The sequence below is a fragment of the Zeus faber genome (genome assembly GCF_960531495.2).
Source record: "Zeus faber genome assembly, chromosome: 8".
NCBI lineage: Eukaryota > Metazoa > Chordata > Actinopteri > Zeiformes > Zeidae > Zeus > Zeus faber.
The window spans coordinates 10,724,562-10,737,665 of record NC_137195.1 but is presented as its reverse complement, the minus strand read 5'-3'; the positions used below and the strand labels follow the sequence as shown (position 1 = coordinate 10,737,665).

The 13,104-nt window shown below is 42.1% G+C and overlaps 1 protein-coding gene across 1 annotated transcript in view; it reads right to left on the bottom strand.

The window, feature by feature from the left end:
• ankrd28b (ankyrin repeat domain 28b) overlaps window positions 1-12,148 on the bottom strand; it is a 14,838-nt gene extending 2,690 nt beyond the window's left edge. The window contains exons 1-24 of the mRNA XM_080005248.1: window positions 12,020-12,148; window positions 8,985-9,068; window positions 8,595-8,673; window positions 8,029-8,099; window positions 7,526-7,726; window positions 6,886-6,973; window positions 6,324-6,466; window positions 5,765-5,977; window positions 5,337-5,415; window positions 5,112-5,226; window positions 4,402-4,484; window positions 4,006-4,069; window positions 3,825-3,893; window positions 3,578-3,718; window positions 3,221-3,332; window positions 3,082-3,108; window positions 2,913-2,987; window positions 2,227-2,428; window positions 1,797-1,884; window positions 1,589-1,706; window positions 1,244-1,463; window positions 673-760; window positions 495-578; window positions 1-91 (exon numbers count right to left, since the gene is read on the bottom strand). The exon at window positions 1-91 is cut by the window's left edge and continues 55 nt beyond it. Coding sequence (XP_079861374.1) covers window positions 1-91; window positions 495-578; window positions 673-760; window positions 1,244-1,463; window positions 1,589-1,706; window positions 1,797-1,884; window positions 2,227-2,428; window positions 2,913-2,987; window positions 3,082-3,108; window positions 3,221-3,332; window positions 3,578-3,718; window positions 3,825-3,893; window positions 4,006-4,069; window positions 4,402-4,484; window positions 5,112-5,226; window positions 5,337-5,415; window positions 5,765-5,977; window positions 6,324-6,466; window positions 6,886-6,973; window positions 7,526-7,726; window positions 8,029-8,099; window positions 8,595-8,673; window positions 8,985-9,068; window positions 12,020-12,046 — 2,562 coding nt within the window. The 5' untranslated portion in view covers window positions 12,047-12,148. The remainder of the gene's footprint in view (window positions 92-494; window positions 579-672; window positions 761-1,243; window positions 1,464-1,588; window positions 1,707-1,796; window positions 1,885-2,226; window positions 2,429-2,912; window positions 2,988-3,081; window positions 3,109-3,220; window positions 3,333-3,577; window positions 3,719-3,824; window positions 3,894-4,005; window positions 4,070-4,401; window positions 4,485-5,111; window positions 5,227-5,336; window positions 5,416-5,764; window positions 5,978-6,323; window positions 6,467-6,885; window positions 6,974-7,525; window positions 7,727-8,028; window positions 8,100-8,594; window positions 8,674-8,984; window positions 9,069-12,019) is intronic.
• Between the last annotated feature and the right edge of the window lie 956 nt (window positions 12,149-13,104).

Genomic DNA, 13,104 nt, shown 5'->3' with positions numbered 1-13,104 from the left:
GACATCGATGCTGTTGACCTGAGCGTTGTGGCCCAGCAGCAGCTGGAGACACTCCACGTGGTCAGTGAAGGCTGCTGCATGGAGGGGAGTCCTAAAACAACGACAAGAAAACAGGTTTTAACAAGGACAACTACATACACGCATGTAAAACAAGAGGCGCTCGTCTAGCACAGCTGGTCCATGTAAATCTATAAACAGGATTGTTTGCAGGTATCACAGTGTTTTATAATTTAATACCATTTAAGACCAATTCTAACAGAAATTAAAGACTTTGGACACACATCTCCATCTTATTTAATTAAGTATTGGTTTGAAATAGGGTAGGTTATGAACTTGATTCTATGAACTGTTATTATAACACCTTTAAGCGAGATACCAAGGGAAGTGCTATCTTTTTTCTCAACATAACGTCAGACAGGTAAGTAAAAAAGAACCTGTAGACACCCTGTTTATAAGTATTCCTATATAAAGCCATATTTCTTATAACAACTTACCTGTTTTTGGTATCTGTGGCATTGACAATGGCTGGACCAAGTGTGTCTATCAACATCTCAGCAGCCCCTTCATTGTCATGGATTCTGGAGCAGAGTGAGGAAAGAAAAGCCTCAAATTAACATTGTAAACACCCTCATTGGCATGGATGTGGGTAAACAGAGGCAGCGAGGATCTTACACAGCACAGTGGAGTGGACTGAAGGCGTTGCCTTCCGACTTGTGGAACCCCTCCTGCTCCAGCAGAACCTCCACGCATGTATCGTGACCTGGAGGACAGAAAGCAGCAGACATGGCCGGGTCAGGATCACGCTAGGCTCAGACATCATATTTAAGCAGATATAATTTTTCCCCACGAATGGTATTGTATCATTTTATAAAGGGATTCATGTCATGTACAACATTTTATAGTCTAAATTAATGAGACAAAATGTGTCACTATGAGGTTTTGCAATGCAAAGTCAATTTCATATCTTTTCCACCACCAATTTTTCTTGAAATGAAGCAAAGTGGCAAGTAGGAGTTTCCTAGCTAGTGTCAATAATGATGAGAAAATCAAACTAAAGTTAGTTAAAGAAAATCCATTAATAGATAATTACAATAAATAATTTATTAGATAATCCACAAAGACACACAAATGACGAAATTATTTAAAAAATATTATTATTTAAAAGCTTTATTGGAATAGTAGGTTTCTAGTCAGAAATGATCACACATACACCCATATAAACATATCATATCTATGTCCGTACCGTTGTAGCAGGCCCAGTGCAGAGGGGTGAAGCCCTTGCTGTCTGTCAGGGCGGGCAGTGTGGCCAGCGACTGGGCGGCGTGCAGCAGGCCTCCCAGCACCCCGATGTGCCCGCACGCCGCCGCCAGGTGGATGGGCGTGCGGCCTTTACAGTCCCGCACCAGGAAGCTGGCGCTGTGCAGCAGCAAGGCCTCCACGCACTCCTCATGGCCGGTTACCGCCTGAAGAAGGACATACGTGGGAGGGTTTCCCGTTTTTGATTGGACGCTCTAATCGCCGATATTGTTTGATGAGCGCACAAGCCTTGATTAACGTGGGGCAACGTAGGTATAAAACTGCCACTCACTCCTCTGTGCAGGGCCGTCCTGCCCCAGTTGTCTTTGGCTTCGACGTTGGCGCCCTCGTTGAGCAAGGAATACACGCAGTCTGTGTGCCCGCTCAGCACCGACAGCATCAGGGGGGTCCTGAGGAACACCACACGATACCGCTGAGTATCTCACTTTAAAAAACGGCGTCGAAAATGAAACCAAGTCATGATTGACCACTCCACTCACTGTCCATTCCCATCTTGAATGTCGACTGCGCTTGGGAGATCGGCGTTTCCAATCAGCAGACGCAAACATTCTGAATGGCCGTTCATCGCTGAGGGGAAGGAAAGATATTGCGTTAGCGAAGCACTGTTCTGAGAGCATTAAGATAACAGGCGCGTTTCCAGAATAGGGTGGAACGCAGAAATGACATTGGACAGTCTCTACAGCACTGAAAAAAAAAAAACAACACAGTTACAGAACACAAATAGAATCTTAATGACTTCCAATGGAATCCTTTTAAAATTCAATAGCAAACTCAACCTTGCCGTAGTGAAAATAATATTTTAGCCAAAAAAGATTCACAAATTATCTTTTTTTCCCCCCAGAACAGAAACTGCTACCAATTTAGTGGGTTCAAGTCCAAAGTTATCTGGCGCCATCGAGTTCTGAGTACCTGCAGCATGAATGGGGGTCCGCTTCAAGGTGAAGTCCTTCACCAGGATGGAGGCCCCCTGGTTGATGAGCACGTCCACACACTCCACGTGGCCCTTGAAGGCAGCCAGGTCCAGAGGCGTGCGCCCCTGGCTGTTTCTCACATTTAGATCCAGCAAGGACTGCACCAGCACCTCCATCGCATGGTGGTGGCCGTGGTACGCCTGAAACAAAATTAAAAACATGCAGTCGGTTTATACCCCACCCCAGGAGGACTGAGAGATTTATCAGAACTCATGATGATAATCAAAGAATTTCACACAAAATCAAAATCAATAACAGTTGAGCACCAAGCGGAGTAGTAGAAGAACATAAGCCAACTTTTCTTTTTGTTTTTAATTATAAAACATGTTTGAATATTGGCTATCATCACTGCCAAAAATAACCACGTTCAACAAGTTTGGACAAGAACAAATGGTACACATTACTTGATTATATATGTAATGATATAGATAAATAGCTCAATATATATAAATGCTATATTTGGGTTTCACTTTGTGCTGAACATGAAAACGGTGCATTCATCCTCGTCACCTACTTGCAGGACATTTGCAGGTTTGTTCCAGATACAAGATACAGCATAGTTTTGGTCATTCAGATAATAATAAATAACAGTGACTCAATTAATCATACATCAGTTTCACTCACAGCGAGGTGAAGGGAGTTGATAGGAGCCCTCACATCAGTGTCATTCAGCATGTCCGGCCCTACAGTTTCCATGAGCTGAACGTCCACATCAACAGGTCAGAACCCAGTGTATGATAACATTATGAAAATGTCATGGACGTCAACACAGAGAATTAACCATTACACTCACCACATCTAGAGGCGTTTCGCTTGCTATCTGTAAAAGACCGTGTCAAAAGAAGAAATGCGTTAAGTCTTTATTACATCCGTACCTCACCTGTGAAGGTGTCAATTCACACAAAGCTCAACAGGAAAGGCGCAGCTCTCACCAGCTCCAGGCAGAGGCGATGTCCGTACGCAGAGGCGTAGTGCACAGCATTGTAGCCCTGATTGTCCCGGATCCCTGGATTCGCGTCGTTTCGCAGCAAGTATTCCAGGCACCTGAAAAAACAACAGGTGGGCTCAGCGTAATGCATGGTGGAAGAGAATTTATAGTAGAGTTCAGGCTATTTTCTTGACGAATACCTTTATATCAGTAATATAACAACCATATCACAATATTATGACAACCAAAATGACAGACGATATCTCCTCCTCTGATACCTCATTTCACAATATCAATATTATACGGACATCCTTAGAACTCAAGGACAATCACTTATTGTGTAAATTATGGTGTTACTCACTTTCCATCGGCGTCGGAGGCAGCAGCGTAGTGGAGAGGGGTGCAGCCCCGCTCGTCCAGGTCGTTGACACTGGCCCCGGAGCCCACCAGCGCAAACAGACACTGGTAATTACAGTTTGCAGCAGCGTAATGCAGAGGGGTTCTGGAGAAGAAGGAACACATTTAATTTCAGCGCCATGGCCGACATTTCAGAATGGGAACCAGGAAGTAAACATCCAACATCCAAGCCAATCTGCAACTCTACAGACCTGCCAAAGCTGTCCTTCCTGTTGAAGTCCGCCCCCGTGTTGAGGAGAAGATTGAGACATTCTAGGTTCCTGACAGATAAGAGAACATTGTAAGAGGAAAAGTTGAGTCCAGATGATCTGGTACCCGCCCCTCCTCCCCCCATAGGTCATATAACCTTTCATTAAAATGTCCTCTCCTTACCCTCCGGCAGCTGCGGCGTGTAAACAGGTCCTACCAAAGTCATCAGGAGTGTCAATATCAAAGCCTGCGTCAGAGAGGATAGTGTGCGCCATATAGTTATAGTTCATATAGTTGATAGCTGTATCTACAAGTGCAAGGTTGAGGGAAAACCAGATAGTTGCGACAAAAGACAGCAGGGAAATGAAAAACAGGCTCAATTCAAGAGGTTTATTCGTCACATACATATACATACTTTCATACATATATGCAGTGAAATGTAATCGACCGGAGTGCCGGCGCAGGCAACCGCAAGGGGCGGCGCCACTATCGCCACCTATCACCAACTATTTTCTATTTGTTACTTTGTTTGCACTGCATTCGGTAGTAAAAGTATAATAAGCAAAACTATTTTTTCACCTGATGACAGAAGTTTCCGGCAGCAGTCAGAGAATCCACTTAAAGCAGCCAGATGCAGCGGGAACATCCCATGGACGCCTCGTCTAAAACAAGGCACAAACTCATTCATCCACCATAGTCTATTCCACTCCGTTGCATAGTAATAATAATAATTCATACAGGAGCTAAAGAGAGTGAATTCATGGTGAAAGTACCAAATCACTGGGGTTTGGTACAGCTTTATGTCATTAACGATAGTATATAACGATCATAAATGTTACAACTTTTATAATTTCCATGATGAATTCAATGGAATTCAGAGGGAATGTTATCGAGATCGCTGGTTTAAATACTTATTCTAAATCTTCTAGCCCCAATTACACATTTTCCACTAATACAGCAAGTATTTTCTATTTGTCTAGTAAGTAGGGCAATACGGTGTTAACTGTTTAAGATGTTATGCACCTTTCTTTTGTTACAAGGACTGCAGGTGTATTGTAGTTACATAGGATCATCTCTAATAGATCAGATGATCGTCTAATATATTTTATTGGATGATCATACATTACACTTCAATAGCAATTATAACTCTTTCGTGACCGTGCTTTATTAAAATCCTGTTCTAGTGACAAAATATGACAGTCAGTAGACAGGAGGTCACTGTTTCAGGAGCCTATTCCCCCAAAAATCCCACTCCGCAAAACCATAGTCCATTAAGGCCGCACACTCACTTGGCTGTGTCGGCGCCATTGGTGATGAGTGTGTTGATGAGGAGCTCGTGCCCGTATCGAGCCGCGATGTGTAACGGCGTGTTTCCGTTCTTATCTTCACAGTCGATTTCGGCACCTTTCGGAACAGCGGGCAAGACAGCACAGTGATTTAGATCCACGGGCTCGTTAAGGTTGACGATTCCCCACAATTCAGTCGGATCAAGTCAGGGACAGGATAATACGCACCGTTCTCTATGACGGACTGAGACCTCGAAAACCTCCCGTGGATGGCTGTCATGTGGAGGGGGGTCTTCCCATCTTTACTCTGGGACGGTGGAAAAACAGGGGCGGATTGTCTCTTTAGTCCCATTCACATAACTTTTCAAAAACTGTCAAAAACTGAAGGATTTAAGCAAGAAGGCACATAACATTGTGATAAGCGACCACAAGCAATATTTAATAATTTGGCGCTGGGCTGGTACTCATGACACCTGGTGACAGCAGTAATGGGTCAAGTATAATTTCAGGACCCGACTAACAGAGCTACTATAGTTGTTAATATCTGCATCTGACCTCTGTAGTAGCAGTGCTCTTGCTCTAGTTTTACACTAATGGAGTTCCTTATCAACTCATCAGCAGCACTGTGTGAGGAACCTCACTGCTCCCGGCTTCACCTTGATGTTGACGTCGGCCCCGTTGCACACCAGCAGCTCCAGGCAGAGCGCTCCGTGCCGCGAGGCGGCGGTGAAGTGGAGCGGAGCGAAGCCCTTCTCGTTCACCTGGTTGACGTTGGCGCCGCACTCGATGAGCTCGTTCACCACCACATCCTGTCCGTTGTAGCAGGCCACGTGCAGCGGTGTGTTGCCGTACACGTTGGGCTCGTTGATCTGGACAGAGTCGTTGGGACGCGGTTTCTTTCCACTGTGTTCTTTTGTTTTTAGACCATTTGAAATGACTGCATGACATTCAGCGTTACCCCCAATAAATATATGTCCAGTAGATACAGACTATTGAATCAAATGTCGTTATTCAATACTCAAGGAATTCAAGGAAATGAACATTGGCGTAAACAAATCTGACACTTTACCTCTTCACATTACAGAGTCATAAGATTAAAAAAATTAACAGTACTATTGTTAATGCAGCTTTCATGTTTTTTTCCTGCCCGAGGCAGAGCATCTCAGCCATCTGTGTCTGGGGTGTAAACGGAGGAGGAATGTGGGTAGGACTCACATCCACCCCTAAATCTAGAAGGTACTTGACGATGCTGATCATCCCGCTGGAGGCCGCAGCGTGTAAAGGTGTATACGATTTCTTATCCTTGCAGGCCACCTCCGCTCCATGGGAGGCCAGGAGCTTCACCACTTCAATGTGCCCTGACGCCAAAACAGAGAAACGTGCATCAGCCTTCGCGTAGCGCATACGCTAGAAACACCACATGGAATAAACAGACATACTTGGTTGGTATTTATCAAACTATTTATTTCAATGAATACTTTTCTAAAAGGAAAACAGGCGTCAAACACATTTTAATTAGTAACCATACCTCTAATCAATCAATCTGACAACATGAAAACAATTAATAGTTCAGCCCCAATTGTGTGCTATAGGCTTTTCTAAATCAAATGACTATCAAATAATTTAACAAAACATTTCTCAAGAATATTATGCTTAAGTTCTTGTTACCTTTAAATATGTAATTCCTTGAAAGCAAACTCCCTAACACTCTTGCTTTGAGATGTTTACTCTGCAGAGGCCTCTTTTACAGTGCTGAGGACAGGAGCAGACGTCTTACCCATGTACGCCGCCCAGTGGATGGCACGGCGGTCCTTCTTGTCGAAGGCGTTGATGTTGGCTCCTCTGGAGAGCAAGAGCCGCACCATCTGACAGAGACAGCAAAACATTCACTAAACAAAAAGGAGGACAGGGTGTGTGCAGGTATGGGAGAATTATATCTAATATTTTTTTTTTTAAGGTATAGTTGACAGGTTTTAACAAGATTTGAGATTTTCAGACAATTTGTCTTTCAAGTATCTTTCTGAGATAGCTGCATGGTTCTGCGGTAGGCTGAGGGTTTTATGACATCACAGATGTTGACTCGAACATGAAGAGTTTGGACAAACATTATGGATGACTAAAATCAGATCAAATGTATAAGCTGAAATAAGCCCTCATACATTCTAATAGAGGCCTAATATTTGTAAAATGGAAGACTTTTTTTCTCAGACAAATCCACGATTTTTAGGGACCTGCGGACACCCTGGATTAGGCACACAAAAGAAGAAACCCTCCAAATGAAGTGTCGCTTACAGTTCATTCAATGACACTTGAGTTAATTACAATCAAATGATTATGAGCAAGTTTCCATCCATGTAGAAAGGGGTGTGGGGTATTTTGTAGAGTCATTCAAACAGGTTATTTTTTACTTTACCCACCTCCAGATGCCCACTGAAGGCCGCATGGTGCAGCGCCGTGCGGCCCGCTCTGTCCGACACGTTCAGATTGCTCAGCAGGGGCACCAGCGCCTCGGCGCAGCGGACCGCCTTGTTGGCAGCGGCGATGTGAAGCGGCGTCTGCCAGTTCTTGTCTCGGGCGTTGACGTCTGCTGAGTGTTTCAGCAGCACCTGGACGGCCTCCTGCACGAAGACAAGAATCAGGTCAGAGTCCAAATTATGAGCACGGCTCCCTGTTGGCGGTCAGAGCTTTCACCTTAGATGAAGGATTACTTGTCGCAGATGTCGGATGATAATGAGCCAATGAAATCAAAACACACACAAGCAGGGAAAGTGAACAGACCTCACATTACACACAGGATTTGGTGAAGCAATGACCCCTTCCACCATGAATTACTAAAATACATGTTTTCAAAATCTCCCACATAGAATAACAGAAGACGCAGGTTGATTCATCAAACCTGAAATGTTACTGATGTAAGTACCTCACTGCAGGAAGCCACAGCCCTGTGCAGAGGAGTGAGCCATTTGTTGTCTTTGGCGTTTACTCTGGCTCCTAATGAAAAATGAAACAACAACTGTCAGAAGATCTTACCGGTTACCGACACACTATGCATCAATTCTAACCGAACAAATAAAAGCAAATTGTTAAGGTATGATTTACAGATGGAATCAAAACCAAAGTAGATGAGGTACAAAGGTTTCTCAAGTAACACAAACAAAGAAAGCATTTAGTAAAGTCTAGGCTAAATGTTATTTTATTCCCTGGGACAGTTTGGTTTACACTCATTCCATTTCATAATTGAAAAATGCTCAAATATGGTCCTGTTGTTTAGTGTGAGCCAACATGTCGCACAAGTCCATAGAGAATAAATGAGAAAGATGAGTCACTGTGACATTATATTCAATGACTTTAGAAGTCAAACAGCTGGTCTGGACTGCTGGTCTCTGACTTAGATTGCAATATTAAGTTATATAGATACACAATATACAAATGCGTATCTTAACAGTAACAACTGTGGCCACAAGAATGATAAGCAAATTATTTTACCCGAAAGAATCAGTAGCTCTACAATTTCACCATCTCCAAGATAGGCAGCAGCATGTAAAGGTGTTCGCTTTTCATTGTCCTGCAATAGGAAAATAAGAGATATTGTTAAATCAAATAAATAGGTGCCGCTCGTTTAGTGTTGAAAAGTCCTTCGACCCAATAAGAAATTGGAATGCAATAAAATAAGCAGAGCTAGATCATGCACAAGCAACACTTTTTAAACTATGTACCATTTTACAATCCTAAAACGGCCCTAAATTGGGTAACAGTTGGCACAGGACAATTTATTAATCGCTTAATAAATATATTTATCATACAGTTAATTTAAAAATTAAGGATTAAAAAAAAACCAAAAAAACGGGAACACTAAAGGGATCCGGACAGCAGTACCTGTGTATTTACATCCTCTTTCTTGAAAATGAGGGAGCGTACTTCATCTGGGTCCACATTGAAAATAGCTTTCAGCAGAGCAGGCTGCAACGGAAGGAGAAAGTAAAGTTGGGTTCAAAATGTGCAAGGCTTACATAGATTCAAATGCAACCAAATTCAACCTGTTGCTAGCACTTTGTGCTCTTCACTATCACTATCACAGACCAACAGTCTACATGCTACTCATCAAGACCATAACACTATAGATAATATTTCACTAGGAATATATTTATTTATCCAAACAAAATGTATTTTCTTTAGTCAAATCGTGAATTTTTTTTGCATTTTGCATTAAAAAAAATGGTTTGGCAAGACTGTGCAGCATATTAAACAGGAGTAGTAAATGCAATTAATAAAACTGCTTAAATGTTAATAATAAATGATGGCTCTTTGCATCTGTTGTGATTTAAATGTGACCCTCTTGGGAGCCTTTGATCCAGTACTGGAGTCTGGAGGAGGAGGCTGACATAAATAGGCAGGCAAATAAATAGGCAGAGTTCTGCGGGTATATGGGCCCTTCCAGCTGCACAGACTGGTTAACCATGAAACAACCAGATAAAGTATTCCTGGCGGGCCACGAAAACCATTTTACGCTTCCCTTACTGCATCTTATTTACTTTAAAAACACATATTTACTGATGTAGATGGGCCGCATCGAACAAACACTGCCTCTAGAGAATTCTCTGCTGCACAAAAGGTGCAGGTTTGGAGAGGTCACCTGACCTCCCACTTTCAACACAAATGGACAGATATGCACCTAAAATGTATTTTCAAATTACATTTCAAAATATGTATAAAAATAATTTCAATAATCGGCCCCATATTTTTACTTTAACTATTGCTGTCTTGTTTGTCTTTTCATTTAGTCAATATTAACAAGCACCTGTGTTTCTTATTGTGTCCCTGTGCAGTCATGTTGACACAGTCTTGCTTCATCAGTATCCAATATAAAACACTGACAGATAAACACTTGCAGATCTATCTTTGATATTGCCAAACATTGCGTTTCCACGCTCTCAATCACAACTATATATCAAATATATGCGTTAGATACTGTATCAAGTACTCATTTCTATATGCACGTCTGAAAGTAAAACAGTTACAAAACTGTACAATCGGCTGACTACTGGTATTATGATTAGAATAACTGATATTCGACACTGCTCAATTTTAGCACTTATATAGCGATGCACCCCTGAGCTTGTAAAACTGGTGGTGTGTGTCAAATACATTTACCATTTGCGTCAACATGCCAGTCAGTCAGTAATTCATAAATACTAAAAAACAAAATAGTCCACGTTTCCTGTACATGGTGACATCTAGTGGTTAGAATGAAACTTAAGAATGAAATTTCTTGACATACAGCTGGGCACGGATCCTGCAGTGATCAATAATGATATCTATTAACAAAAGCCTAAACCGAGACCTAGGTAGAGTGAGTGAACTGTTTCCAGGAACGCATTGTAAGTGACACCAAATTAGGCTATGCTGTCGTGTACAACTCTGAGCAAGAGAAATCATTCATCATCCTTCAGTTTGGTCCCGCCAAAAAGAACTTGAGCCAAATAAGGGGAAAGACGGTCAACGCCACAGAGAGCTCGAGTTTAGAGAAGCTACGGAGAAGTCGAGACAATCGCGTCTTTCTGATATCAAAATCCCCATTAATATCTGCGGGGCAAGGCGAGAGATTGTACCAAGTGGAGATAAATGCAGGGCAACAAGTATTCACTTGTACTTCCCCGCTTTTTTACATTTAAAGTCCCCATTCCCTGCGTTTAAATGGCAGGGACACAAAGCAGCATGTTGTTCGCCGAGGTCTACAGTTCTGCACCAGTGTAGGAGATTTTGTACGCCTCAAGCAGCACGACTGACTGCACCTCCTCGTGCAATCCAGCCTGGTTAATAATGTCACCATGGAGACGCTCTGTAGCAACGCCGCCTGCTCACTTGAGTCTCAGCATACGATCATTCACGCACAGGCTCACAGCACAGGCGTTAGGCGAGGAGAGAAAACTATTTCTGTTTTGATAATTCCTAAGTGTTCAATATATAGCTACAGTCAGGGAGGTAATAGTGTGTTGTGTCACTGACAAATAATGCCACCTCCCCGCACGCACGCACGCACACACACACACACACACACACACACACACACTTACTTTCTGGCACTAAAAGGAAAGTGTAATACAAACAGCAACAGTTGACACTGAACAGCAAATAATGAGTGGCCAAGATGATCAAAAGACACACACTAGTCTGTAATACAGAAATTCAGTAGTTAAGCAAATAAGGGAAGCTAAAGACCAAAAAACAACAACTGATGATATCACTATAGAGATATAACGCTACCAGTGGCCTGATAGAAAGCCGCTACAAGTCACATCATAGATAGACAGGTATAGATAGAATAGAAAACAATAATGCAAATAAACAATAAGGCAAATATGATAAAGTAATACCAATAAAAATGACGTGAAAATGAAAATATACAATACGCTAGAAATTAACAATGAACCTCTGTATCAACAATTCATATTGTCAAAAGAAAAGGTGCAGGTTCTCATACATATACATACAAATAAAGTATATCAATTACGACAGTTACTCTGCGCTTAAATTAACCTGTGGCTTACACGGGTTGGAGTGTGGATAGATCGTATTACCAACATTATTAACGTCCACTGCGATCTGTTTGGTAAAGCAGGTTTATACTTCCCAGCACAGCAGCAGTATGGAGCTCGGCGTAGTTATGTGACGATTATAAACCACTTGAAATTTCAGGACTGAGTGCTGTCTTGGTGGGATGATGGCGCTCCTTGTTCAGAGCATGGCATTTGACGCTGTTTTTGTTTAACGACACCTTCTCGCATACCAACACAAAATCCCTTACTAGACGACATTCTGCCCCGGGAAGGTGGCGAGCGCTAACGTTGAGGTAGCTCATTAGCTTTACCAGCGAGTGCTGGAACTTAGCTTTTGACACAATGGCCACTTACCTGGTCTCGGATTTTGAGAACCACCATATTTTAAAAAGGCTTGGACCGTTCTCATGCACATTCATAAAAAAGGTCGATCGTCGCCTCCTGAGGAACGGAATTTGACAACTCAACACCCGTGTGGGTTTGTTGTTAGTTACAGTGAGGCCTAGCGTGCCGTTAGCTTAGCATGGAGCGCAGGACCGAAGGAAACTCCATAACATTACCGCCGTCACACGCGACCCCCCAAAAGACGCGCGGCCCGATTGGCCGAACGCGTCTGAGAATTCAGTAACGACGTCAGCGATTGGTTCGTCACCGACAATTCTTTTGCGGACGCATCATTATTGCTGCACTGCCACCCGCGTTCATTCACTTCATAAATTCATCATTATTTATTTCATGCATAATGAGATACAAACAGCGTGATATTAATGTGATATGCATAATAATAATAATAATAATAATAACAATAATAATAACAATAATAATAATCATCATCATCATCAGCATCATCATAATCATAATACTGTCCACTGGAGGGACAATATAACAAAAATAATAATAATGATGGATGTTTATTACCAAGGTTTTGTTTGCTCTCATACTGTGAATAATTTGTCATTTTGTTCAAGGAAAGCACAGGATGGTATAAAATATATAAAAAAATTAAGATAACTGATCATTTCCATGTCCATTTCCTTTCACCTTGATGAGACACATATAGAGATATACAGTATGTTGTTGTTTCGTTGCAGCATCACAACATCCCCATGGATCTTCCCACAGGGGTTTTGCTGCTGTCACTGTGATGATTTGTGTAAATGCGCAGTTGTCAAAAACAAGGCCGAAGTCATTACTTAACACTAGTTTTGCAATAACTGGAGTTTTTCATAAACTGGAGATGAGCAATATTTTCTTGAACCTTAATATACAAAATATGTAACTTTTTGTAACTGTAACATATATGTAACTCTAAAATATTATGTGTCTACACATTTTTTGCACGAGTAAACTTCACATGAGAAGACAACAAAAACAGTATACGTTTTAATTAAATACACACGCACACACACACACACACACACACACACACACACACACAC